This window comes from Teleopsis dalmanni, chromosome X (assembly GCF_002237135.1).
Source record: "Teleopsis dalmanni isolate 2A chromosome X, ASM223713v2, whole genome shotgun sequence".
NCBI classification, from domain to species: domain Eukaryota; kingdom Metazoa; phylum Arthropoda; class Insecta; order Diptera; family Diopsidae; genus Teleopsis; species Teleopsis dalmanni.
This window is the reverse complement of record NC_051848.1, coordinates 7,033,238-7,060,255: the sequence shown is the minus strand read 5'-3', so window position 1 is coordinate 7,060,255 and position 27,018 is coordinate 7,033,238. Positions and strand designations below refer to the sequence as shown.

The window sequence follows — 27,018 nt, the reverse complement described above, 5'->3', positions numbered from 1 at the left end:
CAGTTATCCAAAATCTTTGAGAAAATGCTCCTGTCATATATTATGCCAATAATAACTCAAAACAATGTGATCCCAAACCATCAATTTGGATTTCGAACAGGACATGGCACTATTGAGCAAGTTCACAGAATTGCTAAAGAAATACATACTGCCTTTCAACACAAACAATACTGTTCCGCTGTTTTCTTGGACGTAGCCCAAGCTTTTGATAAGGTTTGGCACGAAGGTCTTATGTATAAAATAAAACGTTATCTTCCTGAAAATATGCATAAGCTATTGTATTCATATATATCTTCTAGAAAATTTAGATTGAAATACAATACCTTTATTTCAAGAGAAATCGACATAATGGCCGGTGTTCCTCAAGGAAGCGTATTGGGGCCGTTTCTGTACATAATCTATACAGCTGATCTCCCACTACTCTCAAATCACACACTTGCTACTTTCGCGGACGACACTGCAATTCTTAGTTCTAACAGTGACCACATAAGGGCGTCCCAAAGTCTCTCGACTCACTTAAGTCTATTGGAGAAGTGGCTAGCAAAATGGCGCATAAAAGTAAACGAAACGAAAAGTGTGCATGTCACGTTTACTCTGCGAAAAGAAACGTGCCCCCCTGTTAAGTTGAATAACATCATTATACCTCAGTCACATGATGTAAAATATCTTGGCATCCATCTTGATAGAAGGTTGACTTGGACTAAGCACATTGAAAGCAAAAAATCTCAAATTAAATTAAAATCACAGCAGCTCCATTGGCTTATTAATAAAAACTCTAAGCTAACTCTGGAAAATAAAGTCTTGGTATACAATTCAATCTTAAAACCTATCTGGTCCTATGGTATAGAACTCTGGAGTGCAGCATGTGCTTCTAATATCGAAAAAATACAGAGAGTTCAAAACAAATTACTTAGACAAATAACCGGTGCTCCTTGGTATCTCAAAAATGTACATATCCACAACGATCTTGGAATCCCAACTATTGCAGACGTCATTACAACATGCGGCCAAAAATATAAAGTGAAACTTCACCAGCATAGTAATCCAATGGCGCAACAGCTGCTTTCTGATACCACAATATCTAGACTTAAGCGAAAAAGCTTCGTACCACCTTAACGTAATTTTACTAAAAATGTTGATATAAATTTTGATAATAATAATCCATTTCATTTTATTATAAAGTTTAAACTCCTTTTTTGCACCTGCTAATTGCATTATGTTTAGTTTTTAAGATTTGATTACATAATTGTCAATTTCTTATCAGAAAGATACAATTAAAATTAAAATAAATAAAAAAAAAAAAAAAAAAAAAATTTTACTTAAATATACTATCTTTTTTATATTGTTATAAATATTTCATTTTATTTAATTTTTAATATTTTGCTTTATTATTAATATCTCATAATTGTTATATTTTGCGCTGTTTTATTTTATATTTTCTTAATTTATATTATATTATTTTATTTTATACTTTTATTTTGCTTTATTTAATTTTTTTATTTTATTCCATTTGATGTCCCACTATTTTAGTATAATTTGTTTTATTTTAGAATTTTTTTTAATTTCACTTAATTATAATATCTTTTTTATTTTATTAATATTTTATTTTATTTAATTTTTATTTTTTGCTTTATTTTCCACAGTTTATTTTTAAAATATATTTTTTTTTAATATTTGTATTTCATAATTCTTATATTATGCTTTGTTTTATTTTATCTTATATTATTTTTTTTTTATTTTATTTTATCTTACTTTATTTTGTTTTACTATATTTTATTATATTATAGTTTACTGTATATTATTTTATTTTGCATTATTTTATTTTGTTTTATATTATTTTATTTCATATTATGTTGTCTATTTAATTTGATTTTTTTTTATATTATATTATTATTAAATTGCAATATTTTTAAAATCATCTTCTCATATATAACTGTATGCTATGTGATATCTTTTTTGTAATATTGTAGAATATTCAATTAATTTAAGTAGAGCATTTTTTGAGTATAAATGTTAACAAAATCACAATAACATATATCGTATACCGCAAATGGATATAAAATTAATTAAAACAATTTGTATAAATATTTTTTTCAAATTTAACGAATTTTTAGAAATTTTTCACACAAATCTGTAGCAAAATAACAATTTAGATTTAATTTCAATTTTGTCAAAATATGTTTTATGAGTCCATAAAGTAGTACAAATATTTATTAAACTTCATAGTTTTTTATTTGGCACTTAAGTGCAACTCATTTAATCTTTATGGCAATTTTTTCCGCCACAGTTTGCAATTCAAAGTTTCAATGGCTCAAACTGCAAATATGCACATTAAACTACCGATAAACCCAGTTTTATTATCTTAACCTTCAAGTATAAAATTATTAGTTGTAATTTGTTGGAAAAAAAAAATAAATATTATGTTGTTAAAAAAATTTACAATGGCAAAAAAATTTTGTGCTTTAGGTAAATGATGTTCAAAAAATATTTTTAAAAAATAACGGAAAAGGAAATTGCTCAAATATCGACGAAATTTGAAGTTATTTATTTTTGAAAATTTTTATTACCAGCACTGGCAATAAAATTATTAAAGTAATAAAACGTTAAGAAATTAATAGAGTACATATAATATTATTAATATTATATTATGATTGCAGAAATTTTGCAGGTTTCATTATTATTTTATTTTTTAATGTTTTTTTAAGTAATTTACCTTTTACAATATAAGAAACGAAAATGAGCTTGACACAAATACTTGCAGGTTCTTCCAATTAAGCCAAGGTACTAAGACCGTCATAAACTTCCCATATGAATTGTGGTATGAATGCAATCTAAAGGGACAGAACATTGAAAAGGATGTGTGTAGTCCTAACCCTTTTAGTGTATTCCAGAAGCTTCCCAACTAGAAAGGCATGTAAGATATTAATTCCAGACTAAGCTTCTATACTTGCAGGTTCTTCCAATTAAGCCAAGATACTAAGACCGTCATAAACTTCCCATATGAATTGTGGTATGAATGCAATCTAAGGAGACAGAACATTAAAAAGGATGTGTGTCGTCCTAACCCTTTTAGTGTATTCCAGACGCTTTCCAACTAGAAAGGCATGCAAGATATTAATTTCAGATTAAGCTTCACCATCTTAGACGGATCGAGCACTATTTTTTAGAATAGTGTCCAGAGGTATCGGAGTAAAGAAGGGAATGAAAACGCTGACGTTACCTATGTAATGCACACAAAAATTTGATGCTGATATATTTCCTGAACTTCATATAAATACACTTTTGCGAAATTCCTCTCACAACAAGGATATGTGGTTTCAATTAGACCACATAAATATCTTATATCTTTTTGATATAATACATTGATAATACATTGATATACATTGATAATCATGTTACTCTAATGAACACTATTGACGGTTTGTGTCACACCTTTTACATCTTCAAAAATACGGGCTTATAAGTCGCCAGTTTAAAAACCATACACTGGCTTACATTTCACATATGAAACATATGACACATATTTCAAATTTGGATAATTTCCCTTGGGGGCAATTTATTTTTAAGGATTACTTGACATTTAAAGTCTAAATTTTAAGTTTCTTATTTTATTTTCAAGTAATTTCAAAAGCACCGAAACTCTTTACTTACAGTGCGTTTCCACTGCTTTGTTTGCATATTTCCATTAATTCAAGTAATTTTAAGTAAGTTAACTGGTCTAAAGAAGCCAGTGGAAACATACTATTAGTAAGTCACACTTTCTAAGTAAGCAGTGGAAACATACTATTACTTTAATTTTCTTGACTTGATATTCTATTTTGAGAGAAAGAGGAAGGCAATTATCTCTGCAAACTGTGAATATAATATTCATGGATTTTTTAGTGTTCATTGGTTTAAGCCGGACTTTAAATACTTAAAACTAATTTTAAATGAAATCAGATACTTTAGATAATAGTTCGTGTGAAGTAATTCTTGTTGTGCCGTTAGCTGAGGTTTATGTAAGCACTATTCCTGCAGTTGACATATCTTAAGTAAAAATTAAGATATCACAAAATTATGAAATTGCTCTGGTGTGGCATGTTTGAGTTTAAAATTAAAATTGTGAAATAATATTTCTATCCACAATATTTTGAAAAGTATTTTTCTGAAATCATTTAGAAGAAGTGTTTTATAAATTTATAGAACACTTTGACGAAATAAGTTGAATTGTTCAAAAATAATAAAATTAATGAATTAATTAGGTTTTTATATATTTATTTATATAAATTAGCTAGTAATTAAAGAAAATTTTATTATAAGAGAGTATAAAAAGTGATGTCGGAAATGACTTAATTAGTCATTTAAGATTATTAATTTTTGTTTTGTAATACGAGTACATGTAACACAATAGCATATTCAAGAAGTCATTTATTGTGTTTTTTAATACCATATTAAATGACTTTCATTTTTAATAACGGCCCAATTTTCACTTTTTCTACTGACCGTAATTGTAAAGTAGTTAAAAATTAAAGATAAAATCAAAAGTAATTTCTACTGAAATAAAAACAAATTATGTTGACCATAAAGAAATTTGTAATTATTATTATTTATTACTTAATGTAAAGGTAAATTTATGTCCATTGGACATATGTGGCGTATGTGGCATAAGTGGCATATGTGGCATTAGTGACACAGAAATGCACAGCAAGTGACGACGATTGTCACCAAAATTTTTTTCTTAACCACAAACTAACAAACTAGTCAAAAAGTAGTGGAACTTAAGTAAAGCGAGACAAGATACTTTTATGAGTCGATATACGCGCAGCGTTTTGCATTTTGATGACATTGTAAAGTTTTACTGTACTCGTATATGGAAATCACATATAACATAAAAATAATAAAAAGTACAAAAATAAAAATAAAAAAAAATAAATATAAAAAAGAAGTTTCCAATAATAAAATGAGAAATATTAATTCAACAATATATTTTTCGAAAAGAAAGTAACTTTGAGTTACATTTATTCTATCTGCATTAAGAGTCGAATGTGAAGACCATGGACTTTATTTAAATTTTATTAGGCCAATCATTCTATACTACACACACCACACACTCGCCTCTTTTTGAGTGTTCAGTCCAGTCTTAAGAAATCATCCAATGCCTTCATTGTTATGCTGAACAGTATTCTTTCATCTTCTGACAATTGCAAAAGAAAGTGCAAGGTCATTTGAATTTCGTTCTGGTATTTACATATCTGACCAATAAAATATATTTGAATGGCATATGAAGAAGAGTATCTAGATATGTTTTTTTTTTCTTACAGTTTTTGAAGTTAAAATTCAATGAACGCTGTTTTGCTTATGAAAGTTTTCACATTTTTTCTCTTTTATTTTTTCCTTTTCATGTTAGACTTTTATGGTCTGAAATAGTTACTTGACCATGTTTGGACTAAACGTGCTAATGCCACTATAAATAATAAATATTGTTGCTTTCGTTTTTATTTTTGTATCTTTTTTTTTTGTTTAACGTCGTAACAAATTAGAGTCCGAGTTGAAGTCAAATTTTGATAGTTTATGCGTGCTCATGATTTAGTTTCTTGGTTTCTTGGTATACGAGTACTATTTTGTACTACTTTATGCGAAGTGTTTTGATGTCTAAATTTTGTCGCATTTCATACAAAATAAACGCACTTAAAGTGGATAAGTGAAATTGAAAGTAAATATTTAAATTGGTAAAGACCTATGAGAAAAAAAAGATATTGATTGGGAAAATATTACGGAAGGTTATGTTAAATGCTAATGAGGAGCAAATATTTTGATATAAGTATCATCTGTGAGAAAATTGTCCAATAAATTTAATCCAATGTTTATTAAATACAATATAAGCTAACAAAAACAAATATATTCTTATACAGTAGTAGTATATAATATATAGTATAGAAGAGTAGCAGATTTATAGCGAGAGTTTTCGTGTGAAATATACTATCATATTTAGTGAGATTGGTTTTAGTGTCGGCTAAGCTTCCTCTTCTGTAAGTCTTAAAACAATGCTCTTCAGTTGGACTGACGCAACATGTGTGTGTGCACTTGTAAGTGCATTGCATGTATAAGGTGGCTAAATTTAGCCCTGTAACCGCGTACGTGTATTTGCCTGTGCGTGTTTAGTCCTTATCCGTCCTTTGTGGGCACCATTCCGATGTTGTTTGGAGTATCACTGGTAGTAATTGGATTTTACTTAACGACAACTGACAGGAGGTAAAAATCTGGTAGCACGTGGGTCAGGATCCGCAGCATCAGCTGTCCTGACTTTTAATAATGGCTTCTTAAAGGGAGTGTCTTAGTGGTTGTGGTTAAGACCCAAATTTACACGGGTAGCATGATTGTATTTGTCTTCAATCATTCTCGATGTGGAGTTGCATTTTCCAACCAAGTGCTGTGATCTAAAGATCAGCAGAGGTATTTGATAGGCTACGCTTCCCACCAAGAAGTAAGTTATGCTCACACACGTAACTTCAGCTGGTAGCGGTAGAATTCCACAGAGTTTCAATAAGGCATTCATCGGTGCAATATACCGACACAGTGTTGAGTCTTCACAACAAGTATCGACGTAAAAATTTTAGACCTTCTGAGGTTGGAAAAGTGGTTATATGGAATGTGCTCTAGGCTCATTAGTTTGTAAACCTACATAGTGAAAAGATTACACTTTGTCAAGCCTGGGCATTTGAAAAGAATGTATGCAATTGTTTTTTTTTTCTACTTCCTCTCCTTCGTTGCACTTTCTATATGTAGGTGGCCTATCCAATCAAAAGTAAACAAAATTTTGAAATTATAGAATAAAGTTAATCCATTTGAAATATTCTTTCTGTTTTGTGGCCTATAATATAAGCTCAAGCTTGAAATATTAAAAAAACTTTAACGGTAGTAATATGAATCAATATTTCTTTACAGCTATATATATTCTAGCAATTAGCTTAATTAGACGAACATAATTTTATATTATAAAATATTCTGTAATTAAACCAGAAGGTGTACACTTGTACTTTAATTATTATAATTAAGTTTTTTTCTTTTGCAATATGCGACCTTAATGTATATATTATAATATGGCAAGGTGAACCACTTTTGCATTGAATAACAATTTTAAATTTTAATATACACATACTTTTAATGTATCTACATAGTTCCAACGTTAGAAATACCTTAGGTTATACAACTATTTGAGTACATTAACAATTTCATTTCACTTTTACTTTTAGTCTGATTTGTTAAGCATTTTATTGCATAAAATTCTATTGCAACATACTATTTCCATGTATTTATTCGCTTAGCGATATTGAAATATTTTTAGATAAATTCATATAAAAAATATGTGTTTACCTTCCGATTGATTATGTATGCAAATCGAATTCAATATGCAATTGCAAACACGTACTTTTGCATTTCATTTTTGTATCTAACGGATAAACAAATCCAAATTAGAATGTACGAATACGTACGACTTACGACTTTCATTTTCACGCGAAAAATTTTTTTTTTTTTTTTGTTGTGTTTCATTGCTAAGCCAGTAATTTTCTTCGATTAATAATATATTTCATATTATTACTATTAATAGGTACTTATTAATTTATTATAGTCTTTTCACCACTTTGTTTTTGTTGTATTTGTAGGCGCAGTAAACGATATAGGAAGAAATTTTGTATTCCAACATATTTTTGTATCTAAACGTTAGCAAAATATATGTTACATTGCCGAAAAACTCAACTCAATTCAGCTCAAATCGTGATATACATATAATATATTTAAGTGCTTATTTTTTTTTTTTAAATTTCTATCAAAAGTCTTTAAGACTTTATTTTAATATGTAAAAGTTTGCATTTAAAAGTTGAAGTCTTACTCACTTGATCGTTTACTTCCTAGCAACAACCTTGAGTAAAACTTAGTATCTTTTTCTTTTTATTAGTAACTAAATTCGTGGTTTACGGTCGCTATTATTGCTGTTGTTGTTGTTGTTGTTGCTGCTATTAGTAATTAATTTTTTAAGTATTTTTAAGTATTGCAAAAGCTGCACACATTGTTCGGCTTGACTCACAAAGTATTTAACTATGCAATTGGGCGCGAGTGAATGCGTGAAAGTAATTTCAAAAATTATACCAAAATATGCAGCCAACGATATTGTGTCTAACTATGAGATACAAATATACACACACACATATAAACACATATCGAATATTATACACATGTATGTATGTATGTCTGTCTGACTATTAACATATACACTTTTTTTCTGAATTTGTTTAAAGTTTTATTGTATTTAAAAAAAAAATTTTTTTTATTCGGTAAAATGCAAGCAGAAATTGTTTTTCTTATGAATTATTTTTGCATATTGCGAAATGTGCAAATAATAACTGTAATTTCTTGCTCTATAGGGTTTTATGAAAAACAAAAGCTAAAGGAAATAATGTATTTAGCATTTGTAATGAAATGTTCAAAACTGAAAGTTAAGTCAAAACTTCCCTGAAGTGAGAGCTCAACTTTTTGCAACTTCTTTTTGAATTTTCTGTTGTATGTAGTTTTATTCCTGCAACAAAGGAAATTTCTGCAACATGCAACAAAAATATTAAAATTAATTTTCACCTTTTTAATTTATAATTCTGTTAATATATGCCACACACACTCAGAGACCTAAACTACAATTCCAAATTCAAATTCAAATCCAACTCCAACTCAGACTTCAACTCCGGCTCGAACTCCGATTTCAATTGCAGCTTCCATTCATTCACACTTACAATCGCAGCCGCTTTAAAAATCCATCAATCATAGAAACATTGTTTTGAAAAGTTCATCTCAAGTAGCGTAACGAATTGCAATTAACGCAAAGATTTATGAGAATTTTCTTCCAAATTGCGGCTGCCAACGAAAAACCCTTAAGCAAATTTGCGTTAATTTTAGTTACTTTCTTTGTAAGAGTATTTTTCTATTTGATACTTTGTATAGATACATTTTGTTTAATTTTTTTTTTTATAAATTTCATAGACAAACAAACGTTTTCTATTTTGTGAGTGTTTCATTAAAATTAGAAGTTAATGACAAAAGAGCGGCGTTAACAAATTGTTTAAATGTAACGGATATGAGCTTCGTTGAAGTCAGAGGAATTCATTACTTTCTTACAAATTTCATATAAAATATCAAAAAAAAATTAATATATCTGAAAAATACTTTGGGGGAAAAAAATAATTAACAAAGTGTAAAAGCTTTTACTTTGTTAATTTGTTAAATAAGCTGACGATAATTGGTTCGAGCAGATATGTAAATGAGCGCCCCAAGTAGCTACTTAGATAAGTCAGCAAACTTATGGTAAGATTTGAAAGGTTTTTGATAGGATTTCATACCAAATTAATTTTAAATTTAAGAAGAGAAGTTTGGATAATTATTTATTTGGTTTTGTATTTTGCTTTAATAATTTATAATTTTATAAAGTCAATCAAATATTTAAAAATAGTTAACTTTTCAGATATGGTAAACAATTAAAAATTACTTTCAAACAATAGATTCACTTATAGATAAAAGATATAGGTATAAAAATACTTCCTAAGACCACTGATGATGAGTACTTAACAATACTCAAAACAGCGTTGTATGGTCAGTCAAATTTCAATAAATTAACTAAAATTTTTGTTGTTGTCTTTTCATTTCTTTCACTTTGCTACTTCCGACAAAAAAATTAACATTAAAAATACTTCCTTATTTTTAAAAGTATTTTCAAAATTTTCGTTACTGGTTTCCAGTAGAGCACAAAACTATTATCATGGTTCTTCTTTTCTACTCTGCAACCCTCAGTTGTTAGAAGACATGCCATACCATGTGTGAAAGCCAGCATGTCAGCTGTTTAGAATATCCTGACATCAGTTGGAGATAGATACTATGAATGTTGTTTAACTAGAATTAGTTCAATTCGAATGTCAATCAAAGTGTCAGCTGGTAAGGATAATCTAACTTCAGATAAAATTAGGTACTTAAAATATTAATTATATCAAAAATTAGTTCAGATCCTTTTATTACAAAATCGTACATTTAAAATTAACTCAATAAGAATGTCAGCCAAAATGTCAGCTAGTTTGGATATTCTAACTTCAGATACAGATAGTTACTCAGATTATTAATTATATCAAATATTAGTTCAGATTCTTTTATATCAATATTGTGTATTTAAATTTTGCTCAATGGGTTTTGTGCTCTTCACAGTACAAACTTGATAAATACTGTGCAGAACATACTATATTACGAAAGTAATGCAAACTGATCATTCACACTTCTAATTATCTCACTGAGCAGGTACAATTAGACATTTGAGTGAAACATATATATAACAAGAGGCTGTAATAAGAGTGAACAGAAGAGGCCATTTCTTTCTTACCTTTCTGCACTTAAAGACTTTAAGAAAGTTTAAAAACAGCAACGATTTCAATAGTTTTAGGAGCAATTTTATTACCATACGACAGTTGTTGTATTTGTACGTATTATAATTGCCTCTTAAATAAATTCCAAAACCTCCTATTAAATGTCATCACTCAGTAGAAAGTGAATTCACACGTCATCGATGCAGGCTCGAAGAGATAGCGTTTTTATTGCTCACAAATATATGAAAGTCATCGATGACCATTTTAAACACGTTAATTTGTTTTAAACATGATCAACTAGTCGTTGACCAATGACCAACAATGTAAAAAATCCATGACAGTTTGCTAATGTGTCCTGGCTCAACAGTGTCATTAATTATATTATATTGCCATGAAGAGTAACAAATACTACTAGATGCACTAAAAACCATTCATATGTGATACCATTGAAAAACTGTATGTACGGTTAAAAAAAAAAAAATTAAAATAATTCGGAGTAATTAGAATTGTAAAGAAGGTTAAATCGCAAGACATTCCATTACTTTAGATTTCCGAAAAATTAAAATTTACTTTTCAAGACAAACTTAATTAGTTACATATTTAACGAGACTGTAAAATAAAAAAATCCATTTCAATGAGCAAAAAGACCAAACCTATGATATTTACAAGAGAATGAGGAAATACAATACTTTTTAACTAACAAATTTTTTCTGATTTTATTCATATTATATTAAAATTGATTTTATTTAATTTTTTTTTTTAATTTAAAAAATTTGTTTCTCAGATAGAAAAGCGATTAACAGTAGACGAAATTAATTTTCTGTTAAGTGAAATTTTTGCCAACAAATTGGAAACTTTTTTATTGCTTATATGTTTTTTTTATTGCTTGAAATAACTTTATTGAATAATAGAGGTACATAATAATTAAATACTAAGAATAAAAAAACATAAATTAATTTTTTAAGCCATCGTTTCCTGTTAACAAAAAAAAAAAAGAACAAAGTATTGCGCAAAACAAAAATTTATCTTAAATACAACAAAAAAAAATATAAGAATCTCATCAATCATTTTGTTTCTAAATATTTAACTTTCGATTTTTAAATATTGAATATGTCAATGAAACTTTCGATATTTACAAAAATATTTTAATTAATTTCTAAGAACAAAGAAAAGATTCTACTTCTGCTTCGCGAATAAAAAAGTTTTTAAACGAATGTCTGGTTAACCAGCAGCTTAGATACAAAGTAACAAAAAAGAAACCTGAAGATACTTTAGAAAACTTCTTTAAGAACAAGAATTTTACTAAAATACAAGACATAAGACGTAATTATAAAATATAAAATGGTTGTTGTTGTTGTTTTTTAAATGTTTTACAAAAAACATATAACAAAAACATTTCTATCTTTGGTAAACAAAAGCGAAATTGCCTAAAATTTAAATAATTACTTCCTTCTCAGCTGACAGCATACATTAATCTTACTATAAATCCAACATAAAAAAGAAGAATTTCAAATAAGTTTTAGTAAAGCCTGCATAATCGATTAAGAGACAATGGTTCTTTGAAATTAAAAAAAAATTGTTGTAGAATTATAATCGAAACTGTGAAAAAACAAATATAACATCAGAAACTCTGGAAGAGTTAAATACACAAAATATGTGGTTAGATACCCATACCCAATCAAGAAAAATAGACAACTAAACTAAAAATGGTGATTATCACCCAGTAAGATGTCTGTAACTTCTATTTTGTTGGTAGATACCATCTCTAAATAATTGGAATAAAAAAAATACAGACTGCAGTTTTCACACATATTATTTGCCCGTGCTCACGACTGCCGTGAAAAAAGTTCGGTACAACTTAAATTGAATTGAATCGGTTCTAGGATCTTGAAGTAATGCCTGAATTAGAAAAATTGGAACTAAATAAGTTAAAATATTAGTACAATAAAACTCTTGGGCAATTGTGTACCATTATCCCTTATAGTATCCCTTATAGTAATTATAATCACAATAGCCTGACGGTGTGCAGGTACTGGGATATATAAAACTCTATAGAACTCTTCATAAAATACATAGATCTGTGAAGTCTTCACACTGAAGTAAAATTGTTAAACACAGTCTTGTGTGAGACTTTAACCCACCTTTTTATAACAGTCAGTACAATAACGATTAAGCTTATTACTAGACATGAACATATGTACCCATAATTCACAATTGAAGTGAAGTGAAGTAAAATTTGATACTCGCGTATTATAATAAACAATCTACATAACTTTCTGTCTATACTAATTAAAAATTTGTACTTTATCATTTGTAAAAGATATTGACTTTGGATATAAGGCCATATTGTCATCTGCATTTGTATAGTGTGACATCCGTTCGTCTATTTGGTTGTAACTTACAATTTTCAGAAAACGAAACCATTTTCTTTAGCTTGCTTTTGTAGAATAAAACAAGAACTGGAGTCCTGAACTAAGAATCTCTCTTGATAAATGTAACAATAACTATGCAGATATCTTATATGACAATTATTTACAATTTTTTTTATATTTATAAGTTTTATTTATAAATTTTACTATATTTATTCTTTCAACCCACGAACCCTCTATTACAAAATTGTAACAGATAAGAATATAAGTTTAAACACTGACTTTTATGTTGTTTCTATTTTACGCAATGAAAATATGACTAAATAGACTATAAATTAAAATTATTAATCTATTAATATAAAATAATTATTATTAAAAAAAATAATTATCTCGAACACATAACATCCTGTAGCAACTTTATTTTTTGTTCTCCTGTTCTTTTAATTCTAGATACTTCAAGATTTAAAAACCTAAGCAATCAACTCAGTTATAACTGATTGAGTTCGTTTAATCAAAAATTAATTACATAAATATTCAAAAAAGAATTATTTATAATAATTTAAAAGATTTTATTTTTATTTTTATTTTTCTTAATGCTTATAATAACAACAAAATCGTTTCGGCTGTCATTAATTTTTGACGCATATACACGGGGTATATGTTTTTTTAGTAATGAATTCTTTTTTCGTCTGTCAATTTAATATATTCAAAATCTTCAAACGGGTTTTTCTTTAAAATTACCATATTCATGTAAAATGTAGATATTCGCAATATATGCTTAAATATACATTTGTCATCATTTAAAAAAAAATATATTAACAAGAAAAAAACATATAACAAATTGTCTTTGTAGTTTTTGTCTAATTTAAGACAGAAACCAAAAGTTAATCTTTCTATGGTATATGGTAGAATATTATAATATTTTGTGCACTCATGGATATACTTTATTGATTGCAGATTAGTTGGTTAATTTATGACAAGCTATATGCAGATCACCAACAGATCCGTTGCATTACCTGAGACCAATGGGCACATTACGCGTAACATTGCTTTAATGTATACAAAATGAAGACGTTCAATATGCTATTTAATAAACGACACAGACAAATAATTTTTATACCTAGTAATAACAAAAATTTATAAAAAAATATAGATATTAATTTTAAATAATTTCTAGTTTAGTAGTTTTATTTCTTTCTTTCTTTTAAATATATTAATGAACCCCAACAAAGAAGTTTACATTCCTTACATCTTTTACACAATCTATTACCATTAACTATAGACTACGACTACTGTTGGACCAACATTTTTCTTCTATTTTAGGTTCCATAATTCCGAAAACGCAATATAATTTTGCGTTCCGTTGGAGTAATTCAAAACATGGCTTAAAAGACTTTTCTTGTAAGATGTCCCACTTCAAGTGAATTATTTTTCTTATAAATATAGTTTATCTGTAGATTATGTATATTTAATTTATGTATATTTTATTTATATTTAATAAGTCTTGTAAGTACAAGACTTAAAATAATTTATTTTTTTTCAGAATATTTTAAGGCTTCCAATATCAATTTCTGTTCATTGTTTGGGATTTTCGAAAAAGAGTTTTCCAGTAATCAATTTCCGACTTCTTAGTAAGGCTAAGCAGTAATGAAAGCTCTTTCTCTTAACAGAGAACACAAGAATCGTTAATTAGATTTTTTAATTGAAGTTTTAAAAAAGATAAATTATGTTATATATTTAAAATAATAACATAAAAAATTCCAATTGTAATACTTGTTTCAATTTATAAAATACAAGTACTAGTATTACTGGCTTTATTTAATACATCATTTATAAATATGTTATATTACAAATAAACTTATAAACGGTTATAATTATATTTCTAAAGCATTTGCCGAAGATCTGGATTAATCCTCTTACAATTTATTATAAATATTGTATAAGTGCTACACAGCAAATCAATAAAACTGCAGAAAAATTTGCGAACTTAAAAGTCAAGTACGGCTTTGAGTCAGTGTCAGTTGGTTAGTGAGCGCTAACTCTGAGCTTCAAATTTGGTGGGGCACGAGTTCAATTTCTGGTACTTGCACTCTCCAAAAATTATTTACAAATAATTAAATACAAGAACTGTTTCCAAGACCACAGATGATGGGTATTTGTTAATACTCAACACAGCTGTATGGTCAGCCAAAAATTCAATTGATTAAAGTAATATAAAAAATAATTTTTGTTGTTGTTGTTCACTATTTCTCGCAAACCTCTTTATAAATGTTATTTAACATGTAAAGTATTATAAATTGTATGTAAGCCACTAATGAACATTAACATAATTTGCTGAAGTAATTAAATTATGCATTGCTCTACTAAATTGAATTTATATAAATTACAAAGTATGTCTCTACAGTCCACTATAGCAACCTCTCTAAGCTAAACTTTAATTGAATACATAAAAAACTGGCAAAAGTACTAACACAAACACAAAAGGTGATCATACGAACTACTAGCTAAGAGCACAAAAAATGGGTGGAATATAATTTTTATCAAAGAGTTTCATGAAATCGTAAATAACGAGCAAAAACAAACATTAACAGTACTAAAATAAAGTCAAAATGCAAACTTAAGAACAATTTCTCATATCTAGCACCAAAGCATACAAAAGTGCTACCTAACAGCATCTATAGTGGAAAAACCAAATCAAAATACTGTACACAAGTTAAATAGCACCAAAAATGCGTACAAGTGCTTGTTTACAGCATTAAAACTAGCAAATAAATCAAAAAAACTTGTCGTTTTATACTTTTTGAAAGAGTATAAAAAAATATTAAAGAAACTGAAAGTAATATTAAAAATTTATAAAAAAAAAAATAATACAAAAAAATTTAGAAATAAATTAAAAGGTTATCTATAAAAAAATCTATTCTATAGCCTGTGAAAACCCAAAGGCCGCACTGCGCAATATTTAATTATTTTTTTAAACACTTTTACTTTCAAGGCAAATGAAAATGAAAACGATCTTTGTACGCATATTAACAATAAAAAATTGCTATTATTAAATTGCTAAAATATTATAAAATAAAAACACTCTAATAAAATAAAAGAAAAAATACTTTAAAAATATATTGTAAACTGAAACGAAGAAAAGCAAAAAATCCGCAAATGCTGCTGAGGCGGTTGAAAATGTTGTTGATGATTTCATTGCCATTGACGCGTTTATTAAAAGATTTTTTTTTATTTCTTAGTCTCGCACTAAACAGAAAAAGCATGAACAAAACAAAAACTCTGCTAAAAAAAGTGAGAAAAGTAATAATAATTTTATTTAAAAAAAGTATGAATTAATAAAGTAAAGATATGCACGAGTATAAATTAGTTTGAGGAAAAAAAGCTTAGCAAATAAAACAATCTTTTGAACCCACTTAACTACTCCACAATGTTGATGTGGAAGAAATTTGTTGAAATGGAAGAGATATTGCATTCGTTTGAGTGGATAAACTTAAAAAATGCACTCGGCAATTGATGCACTGAAGGTGGGTGAATGCACGCACTAAATCTTTATCGCAGTCTTTTTTTTTGAATACGAGTATTGTATATTGTTGAAGTAAAAAAATCCTAAAAAGAACTAAAAGTATTTATTGAAAATAGAATCTAAATCAGTACCATAATCAAAACCTAATGAAATTTTGTTAAAAGGCTGACTTATTCAATTATACATATATAATAATCACACAACTCTACAAATTGACATATTCTTTAGACCATATATATTTTAGAGGTTCTGAACAAGAGACACCGACCTCTCAATAAAAACACTGATATGTGAACTGTTTAGGATAATAGAGGAAATCATCAATACAGTGACTAACAATTTATGGGCTAACCACGAAGACTGTTAGGTCGCTAAAACTTCATAGTGTAGTTTGGACAAAAATAAAACGAAAAGCCTTTTAGGCTTCGGCAAACCTGCAGTTCGGAAACTTACTGGAGCACTAACGGGGCACTGTGCCATTGAGCCTGTTAAATGATTAAGTGGACTTAATATGAATCGATGATCACAAAGGAGATTAGACTATAAATCGAGAGATAGGTCCTGAAAAAATGAGTTATCATTGTTTTGTGATCTCAAAAGCTTAAAGTAAACTTCAGTATAAGAAATAAATATTATATATAGCCACCACTCAACTGACGATATATGAATAGTATAATGGAGTCACCAACAGTATAAGGTTACCATGTTAAAGAGGTAGATAATAGTGCTATTTATATTATTCAGATATTTTACAAACCGATGTTACCCGATTGTTTGAATATATAATTTTCTGCGTAAAATACCAAATACACGAAATCATACAAACAGCAAAAACTTCGATCATTCCTAAAACAATTTCTCACGAAGTCTGAATAATTTCATTGCGAATAATAATCACAAATCCGGATATTTGAAAATTATGGATTTATAAATAATCCGATTTTATTTTCAACTCCGGAGACTTCGTTTACTATCCAATTAAGCCGAAGACGAACAGCACTATTAGATACTAGAAGATATAGCGTTATCCACTAAAAATTAATTAAGTACAATTGTATATGGTCCAATGTTTCTTGGGGAACGTAATGGAATGAAGAAGAAGAAGCATAAGAAACAGAACCGAAGGAGAATGGCGACTGATTGAAATAACTAAAATGTATGTAATACCAAAAAGAATGAAAAAGTATGGTAAAATCTAAATATATCAGAAAGTGTACATCTTCATCAATAAGTAGTCTTAAATATATTGCAGTGTTAGCCATTATTAAATCTTTTAAAATGTGTTTGTTAAATTATATCTTGAAATTTATAACAATTTGTATTCATTTTCACTACAATTAATATAGAAAATCACATCTTAACACTAGTGTTTTTAAGTCAAGTTAATATCCTAAAGTCACCCTGAATTTACTTCAAAATTTCATGCAATAATTATGGATAATTCATACACAATTAAATACAAATTCTTACTAGTTCCTTTTAGTACTTCATCTACTATGTTTTAGTACTTTATCTACTATGTTTTAGTACTTTATCTACTATGTTTTAGTACTTTTTATTAACTCATTCAAAGATAAATAATGATTAATTAATTTCATTAACAATCAAACTATGCATTTCATTTTATGCTGATTAATTAACAGCAAAGAGTTCAGTGGCATCTTCGTATTTTACTCATAAAGATAGTTTTTCTCGTTTTCTGCTTCGTTGTTTAGACATGCATCTCACAAGCTAAAGATACAAAAAAAATTTACAATTGTAAAGATACATTGTTAAAACTAAAGAAATTGACAACGAAAAAAATGTTGCACGGCTTCCAATAGCATTTTTTATTTTTTCTGAATTTGTCGCTGTTTTTGTTTTCTTAGCTAAATGCGAAAAATAAGTGCTTTCTTTAAGCCTTTCTTAATGGCTTTGAAATCATAATAATGACGTGCAATGTCTGAGATTTTCTGTTAACAGTTGCGATTGAGTTGAGCTACGGATACTAGCCATTTAAAGATGCTGCCGCAGTTATTTTGATTATCTTAAACTGCAACTTTGTTATTGTGTGGCATTAAATTTCAAACTTTAATGGAAACAATGTTGTTTTTATTTGTTTTTGCCTTCTTCCACAACACTTACGAGTAACGAGTAGTAAATTTAATTAACTACTATTATTGCATTTAAACATCTGGTAATCTAGGATTGCAACTATCTAGCTTCTGCTTATTTATACTAATATATGTGTATATATTTATAAAGGTTCTATAAACATTATTTAATCCGAAAATGACAGTTTTTGATGAGTATTTATTTAGAAGAATTCTATATTAATTAAGTTAATTATTCTATATTAATTAAGTTAATATGAAATGCAATATCTTGAAGGTTCTATTGTGTTTTGATTTTCTAAAGTTAACAATTTGTCAGTAGTTTACTGACTTGTTTCATAATCAGAATAAATGATCGTTTGGAACCATGACTTCGGTGGCTCTTTTAAGAAATCAAAGGAAAATTTTCAAAGTCATTTTGTCTGACAATATAAGTTTTAGAAGATAAAAAATGATAATAAAAATAATAAGAAGGAAATACTAACAATTATTTGCTCGGCAATTATATTTGAAATGAGTACCTCGATTGCAAGTATATGAGTAAACACAACCAAAATTATTTTTTGTCCTATCTGCCAGCACAGTTCTTCCATGACAAAGGGAATTCATACTAATTGAAATATTGTAGATACTTAATAAGGCAGATTTTGTGCATATTCGATGTCAGTATAGAGGGAGATATCTTATATTCTTTAAATTTGAAGAACAAGTTGAGAGTACTACTGGATTTTCAAAAGTTTGTTATCGCTAAAAAAAGCACATAAATTAGGAGCAAAAAATCAAAGCTTATTATAAAAATAATATTAAATTGGTTGTGGACATCACTGCAGTGCTGATGATCATCATTCGGCATCAAAGTTCTGACTTCATACACAAATTTTACTTTAACAAAATAAAAAACTAGTCGAATATTACATTGTTTGCGTAGTTCTTTAGTGTTTGTCGATGAGCATTGTTGTTTGCGGGTTAAAAATTTATTGTAGCCTTATTGGCTTACGCATATTAATTATTATGCTTTATATATAAATTATATATAAACTTATATTATATATAAATATATTATATATTATTATTATATATTATTATTATATTATATCAATTATATTATGCTTTATATCACGAGTATATTGGAATAAGGTATTGTGCAAAAATAAAAAGTTGTTTGTTATTTTGAAAGAAGTAAAAATCTAACAACGGGCTGAGATAAATGTGTAAATTAATTTACTGCGAGATTCAGATGAGAAAACTTTTATACAGCTGTTCTAATAGGGACTTTATCGAAACAATACAAAGCATTTCCATCAAAATTGGTTTTAGTATCATTTCCTGAAGGTTTTTCAGTCGTCAAATCAATTCCGTGATCTGAAGCTGTATAAAAACTTTGAAGTGAACTCAGACTTATCTAATGATAATGCAAACTTATAATAAAATATGGGAGTGAGATGTATGCCTACTACGATCAAGGCAGTCTTGAAAGTAATGAAGGACATATCGCTCATTAATTGCCACTAAAAACTATTGTTCTAAGGAACAGCCATCCTACAAACAATCATTATTTAATAATTATTTTTTTTATTTTATTTTTTTTATTTTATTTTATATATATTTATTTTATTTTATTTTATTTTTTTTTGTTATTTTATTTTTTTATATCATATTTTTTATTTTATTATTATTTTTTTTAAATCTGTGCTTAAATTTTTTTTTAACATATTTTTTCAGAAATCATAAATTTTATTTGTCTTAGATACTAATTCGAAACTGAGAATTAAGCCATATATTACTTAAAAACATTTAGCATTTATTTTTTTGTCTAGACGTGCATACTATTAATATATGTTAATGATTATACATTAAATATTATTTGAAAAATAATTTAAAAATTTTATATTTTAATATTTTAATTATATGTTATTGTTATATGTATATTCTTATGATTAATGATTCTGTGATTAGTTCAATCAACACTTTCTAAGACGTAAACGGAAGGCAATAAGATACGATAAGATACGAATTCGTCACAGGTCATATCGGTTTCAAAAAGAAGGTTTAGTTTTTATAATTACGAAACTCAAACATTACAAAATCAATAATACATAAATTAATAATTTGTAAACATTTTGTTTTTATTAAGGCGTTAAATTTCATTCCAGTAATTTTTCACAAATTTAATTGGAATTATAAAATCACACACGACTTTAATTAAAAATACAACTTTTATCAAAATAAACATTTTTTATATAATTTATTACATGAACAGTTACGTATTTATCTATTTGTTTTATTAATCGAACTATGCAAATTATATTTTTCCCTTAGTAAATTATTGTTTTTATATAAGTATGAGATCAGCATGATCAGTATGAGATCAACTAAATTTTTATATTTTTTTTTCTAGTAAATTTTAAGAAAATCAATAGAGGGTTCTTGAAATACTGTAAGTGGAACATATATAAAATATATTAAAGAAAGATGACATGAAGCCTACATATGATAAACCACAGGTCTGACATTATTCGCCTACAGCTAGAACATCACAAAGTAACATCACTTTTGATCGCAGCTCAAACATTGTCTTATGGTAAATTGTAAACTAATTAGAGAGTACTTTCAACGACTATTGACGCAGCTAGAGATCAAAACAGGAGGGGAATATTTTTTTAATTTACTTTGTCACTGCCCAACAGAAGGTGTTACTCTGGTATTACATTTTTTAAGTACCTGTCTTAGATCCATCAATAATATACTGCCAGAGAGGTAAAAAAACTAAACATACATTATCTATATTTAACGTAAGAGCTAATAAGTTCTAAAAAAACTTCGTTAGCTAAGCTTAGCTTAAAAGCTGGGAAAACAGAACTACATATCCCACAACAACAAAAGGTCAAATACAGTTTTTCTTTTAATTTGTATTAAAAAATTAATTTAATAAAGAAATATTTAATTTAATTTTTAATTATTTTTATGTTGTTAGTTGTTATAATCTTATAATTCTCACTTAAAAGCAAAAGCAAAATAAATTTTAAAATATTTATTATTCTTTATATTATTATTTATTATTAATTTAACAATACAAAAAAGGGTTTTAAAAACGAACATATTTATTAAAATATAAATATGTTTATTAAATAAATAGAAAAATTAAATTGTAAAAAGATACGAACTCAATACAATTTTTAAAACATAAAAGTTATTAAATAAAATAATAGTATGTTATATATAAAATCTATATAGTATATAACACTTCATTGTTAATTTTGATTCATTCTCTTGTATATAATAAAATATAAAACTGATAAATTTAGTGAGAAATAGTTAAATAATCTTTGAAATATTAAGAATATATAATATATGTAGACTTTTTTTATTTAACATATTAATAAAAATTCTTTTAAGTATATTAAGTACTTAAGTACTTAATTTCTTTTAAATGAATAAAAAACATTTTTATAAAGTAAAAAAAGTATTAATAATTATTACACAAAATAATGATATGTTGTATAAAAAATTTCCATTTAAAAACTCATTAATATATTTTTTATATAAAAAATTTAATATTGTTATATATATTTTGCGTTTTAAATAAATTTTGAGAAATATCAAAATATATATAAAAAAATTTTATATATATAAAAAATATATATAAAAGATTTTTAATTAATATTTTAAAGAAATTTTGTTATTAAATTTTGTTGTTAAATTTACTTTTATTAAATTAAAACATACAAATTTATAAATGTATGCAAAACAATTTCAAATTATTAAAATTTGTTATATATGCAATAAAACAACAGAGTATAATATTCTTATAGATAACTATAAAACAAATTTTAGATAATGTTTGTTATATTACTAATGGGCTAGTATATATTGTTATTCTTTGCTACGAGTATTATTTAATTATTTCATTATTTATTTATTAAATTTATTTAAAGTAATGCAAATAAGTAAATAATTTTATTATTTATTACTGTTATTTGTTTAGTGTCAATTTTATTTCATATTTTTATTTGCTTAATGCAAAGTTTATTTGTTATTTTTATTTATTTATAAGCATAAAATTTATGAACATAATCAAAAATATATTTAAAACTAAAAAATATAGTTAAGATTTTTAATATTTTTTATTGATTTTTCATATAATCAAAGTTTTGAAATTATTTTTACAGTAAAACAAATCCAATAAAAATTACTAAAAAATTATTATTAAATTAATATGTGTTAAAAAATTTATGTTTTAGTTTTTTATATATTTTTAATTATTTAGATAAACCTTTCATATAAATAAAGTATCAAAAAATATTAAAGTGTTAAAAAATACATAAATATATAATTTTTAATTATTTTTTTTTGTTTTTTCATTACTTTGAAAATATATTTCATGTATATTTATGTATATTGTACAGTATTTATTTATTTATACAATTACAATTGCAATTGCAATTACAATTACAATTACTTTTCATTTATTTATACATTATATATTTGTAATAAATATTCTACCTCAACTATGTAATAAAATATTTATTTTTAATTGTTAATTAATTATTTAATTTTATATAATTTAATAAATTATGTGCTTTGTTTTGTGGTTAATTATAATTATGATTAATTATTTATTTTGTTTATATAATTATATATTTTGTTTGAATTGTTTATTATTTATTGCATATCAGTAAATATCTGTTAGTATTTTATTTATATATAGGTAAGATGCTTCTTAGCTAAGTTACACAAATGCAGTAGAGGTTAAGAGTATAACATGGAAGGCCAGAGTTATTGTCGATATATATTTTAAATTTACCAGATTGTCAAAGAAACGTTTACCCGAAAAGAACTTTTGAACAATATGTCAAGAAAATTTTTTCCAAATATTGTAAATCATATAGCAATGCTACTAAGATTTGATTTAAAATTGCGCTTCAAGAGATCTTTAGTAAATGTTTAGTGAGTCAGAAATATAGCTTCAAGCATTTATTAAATTCGCAAAAACATAAAAAATTTTCTAAAAGATATATTTGGCCAACAGGTCTATGCGCGGCCCAGTCAGTTTAACTTATCCTAACCTTAAAGCATTTAGTATTCTTAAATATGAGGGCTAACACTTTTTAGTCCTTTAAATAGTACACGACATATTTGTGGTTCAATATGAGTTTTTTTTATAAATTATTTGAACAATGTTTCACAAAATTTCAGATATCTCAAAATTTTTGTAAAATTTTCTTCTTTGGTTTTTTTTAAATAAATATATTATTATCTTATAAACATTTTATTAGAACAAGATATCTTCTTATCTTTGGATTCTGCATTAAATTACCTGCTATAATTTTTTGATAAGAATAGCTTCATTTCAAGTACACATAAGTATTATTAAATAATTAGCAGTTTTAAAAAATTATTTTTTAGCAAGTTTTTGGCAAAAATAAAAACAATTAATTGTTTACTTGAAGTGATAAGTCAGAGCTTGTTTTAGTTAAAATTTTTTTTTGATATTGAAAATGAGTAGAGGTCTTTCTTATAAATTTTCAATATTTTTCAGAGAAAGTATTTAAAACGTAATTAAATTTATATTTTAATTGCTATAATCTTACATATCAAATGCATAATATATAATATTATTTGTTTACCTGTATTTATTAATAAACAGAATATTCCCAGCAAACACAGCCAATCCAATCGACGTTTTCCAAACATTTTGTCGAATTTAAATTTTCTCAATAATTTTTTCAAATTTTTAATTTGTACAATTTTAAACTGGAGTCAAATGCCTCACAGTCAAATGTTGAAATTCGTTATATTACAATACAATTATTTACTTTATTTCTTGTATATATCTTATATATGAAATACACACAAATTCAACACTAAAATCAAATGATATAAAGTTTCACACTTTAAACAATTTTGAACTCAAATCTGAAATTAATTCAAAAAAGAAAAATTATTTGTTTAATTAAATTCATTATTATATTTTCCTCAAACAGAAAATATTAAATAATTTATTTAATGTTAAATTTTTTTTGGCAAATTTTTTTTATGTTTTCCTTCTGAGAGGATTTGCTCGGCTATTACGACACTTTTTCAACTCAGACTCATTGTTATTTGTATATCATATCTTTTTGTAATATATATATTTCACTTTTGCTCTTTAAGTATTTTTTATTTTATTCAATGAAATCGAAATTAAACAAAAAAAAATGATAATGATAAAAAAAAACAGATTTCAATACAATTTCGATTTCAATTCAGTTGTAAGCCAGGCTGAGGCAATCAAACTCGTAAAAATGCAAAAACAAAAACCACGAAAATTGTATCAACAATGTTGCAAGCATCTCGAAAGATGAAAACGTTGCAATGTGCGGCGCAACAAGTGTAACGCACTGCAACTTGAAATCGTGGAAAAACAATTCAAGAAAATCAGACTAAAGATTTTCCACGCGATTTTCGTTGCATATGAAAAACTATAGAAAAAAACTATAGAAAAATAGAAAAATGCAAAAATGCAAAAATACAAAAATACAGATACAAATATATCAAAATCAATTTTGTTGATAAAGAAAGAAAATAGATAAAATTGATATATAAAACTTTAAATACAAAACAAATCAAACCAAAATAAAAATAAAAATAAGTTTATTATTAAATAAATAGTAGAAAAACTTTCATTTTAACGTATTTCATTTATTTTTATTTTTATTTTTATTTGTTAATTTTTTCTTATATGTTTTTCATATAGCTTTTATTTCTTGCAAATTGTTGCATTGCAAAAGAGGCTTTCAACCGCAAATGAGGCACATATTTGTTTTTTATAATGAATTGACAAAACAAGTTAAAATTACACTAAATATGTAATTTAAATATAAAAATTAATTTAAATAAATTTTAATTTAATTTCATGTTGATTGCTGTTTTGTGAAGTGTTTTTTATTTGGCTTAAATTTTTGACTCATAGAACAAGATTCTAAGTATCATTTTATTCTTATTGAAAATATCCTTTTGAATAACTTCATTAAATATTATTAATAATAACTTTAAATTTTAATATAATTTTAATATTTCAAAATGATGTAGTTTTATAAAATTCAATATATTTATTTTATTTTTCTCTGCACGTAAGTGTTTCAAATATTTTTAAGTTTATCTTATACGGAATTAAATAAAATTTAAAAAATATTTTTTAAAATTACAAATTTTAATTTTTAAATATTTTCGTACGAACGACCAAACCACGAAGTGCTATCAATCGAAGCACTTATTAAAGACTGATTTGTCTAAGCTATGCTAAGGTAAGCTAAGCACAGCCATTGACTAACGAACTTAACAGTAAGACTCGGTTTTGATTTTAACAGTGAATCGTGCTATAGCGAAGTCTGCAATAAAACAGAATCGCTGCAGCGCAGCAATAATATAACAGCTAGCAGCTTAACATAAGCAGCACTAATAAGGTACCACATATATTTTTCTCATTGTTGACGGCGCTGCTACCTATGCGTACAAGGTGAACTGTGGTAAAGCTTCGATTTGCGGTTAACATAAATAAGAGAAAACAATTTTGAAGAGAAAATTTTATTTGATTGCATTTAATAAAATATTAAATAATTATTATTTAATAATTTTTATTAGTTAATCTCTTCAAATTTATACAGTAATTTATTATAATGGTTATTAATGTTTTATTATTTATTATATACACAATAACTACTTTTTTTTCGTGTTATAAATTGAATTTTTTTTTGTGTTATCTATAGGGTAATTTATTTTGTGATTCCAGAAATAAATGTAAATTAAATGCACTTGTAATTTCAATTTTGTTTAAATGTTTATTTTAGTATATTGTTTAGACTTTGCCATTAGATGAGATTTGATTTGATGTGGAATAAAGCCTCACACAAATGTTCTTCATGGGCTATTTTACTAAATCAGCTTGGGGTAAATTTTGTTAACTTGTCGGTTTATAATTATCACTAAGTATGGTAGTTCACAACTTTATAGATGTCTGTTATCAAAACTTTGAGAATTCGTGTATTGCCCACATAAACACGACCATTTGCATAACACGTCCATGATAACACGTCTATTGGTGACAACCTTAGCAGCCAATTTCCATCATTAAAACGTGTGTTGAATTATTGGGAAAATTTCTCATGTGGTTTGTGACTTATGATGGTGCCGTCCTTTTGCATCCACATTTACCTTTTCTACTTCTATGTTTTTAAACTGTCCCCGAACACAATTGGTAAGCATAATACTGATATTATCGGGATTGAAGGTTTGTCTTATACCTTCTTTATTTTCAAAAGTAATTGTGATCATTACACATACAGAACAAAAGCTAATTTTAATAGATGTGATGTTATTTTTTTGCTTATTTCAAGGTTTTCACTGCCAAAAATATCAGAATTTTATTTAATGATACATTAACCAACTGAAAAACAAAAGTTCTAAGCAAAAAAATTATCACCATTTCTGTAATTACAACAGTTCTCACAATTTTAATACGTTCAGTGATTGTTAAACGATGCATACTACAAAACTCTTAAACTTACACTTAACACATGTATGGACCTTTGAATATATTATTTTAATATATTAACCACTATACAGAGACATATTCAAGATTGTGGTATGGGGAATATACCAGAAAGTACTTTTTGCCAAAA

The 27,018-nt window shown here is 26.1% G+C and overlaps 1 protein-coding gene across 4 annotated transcripts in view; it reads right to left on the bottom strand.

Moving 5' to 3' along the window:
• LOC119690198 (dual specificity protein kinase splA) overlaps positions 1-24,274 on the bottom strand; it is a 236,797-nt gene extending 212,523 nt beyond the window's left edge. For all 4 annotated transcript variants that reach the window (XM_038105206.1, XM_038105207.1, XM_038105208.1 and 1 more), the window contains exon 1: positions 23,986-24,274. In XM_038105206.1, coding sequence (XP_037961134.1) covers positions 23,986-24,052 — 67 coding nt within the window. In that variant the 5' untranslated portion in view covers positions 24,053-24,274. The remainder of the gene's footprint in view (positions 1-23,985) is intronic.
• Between the last annotated feature and the right edge of the window lie 2,744 nt (positions 24,275-27,018).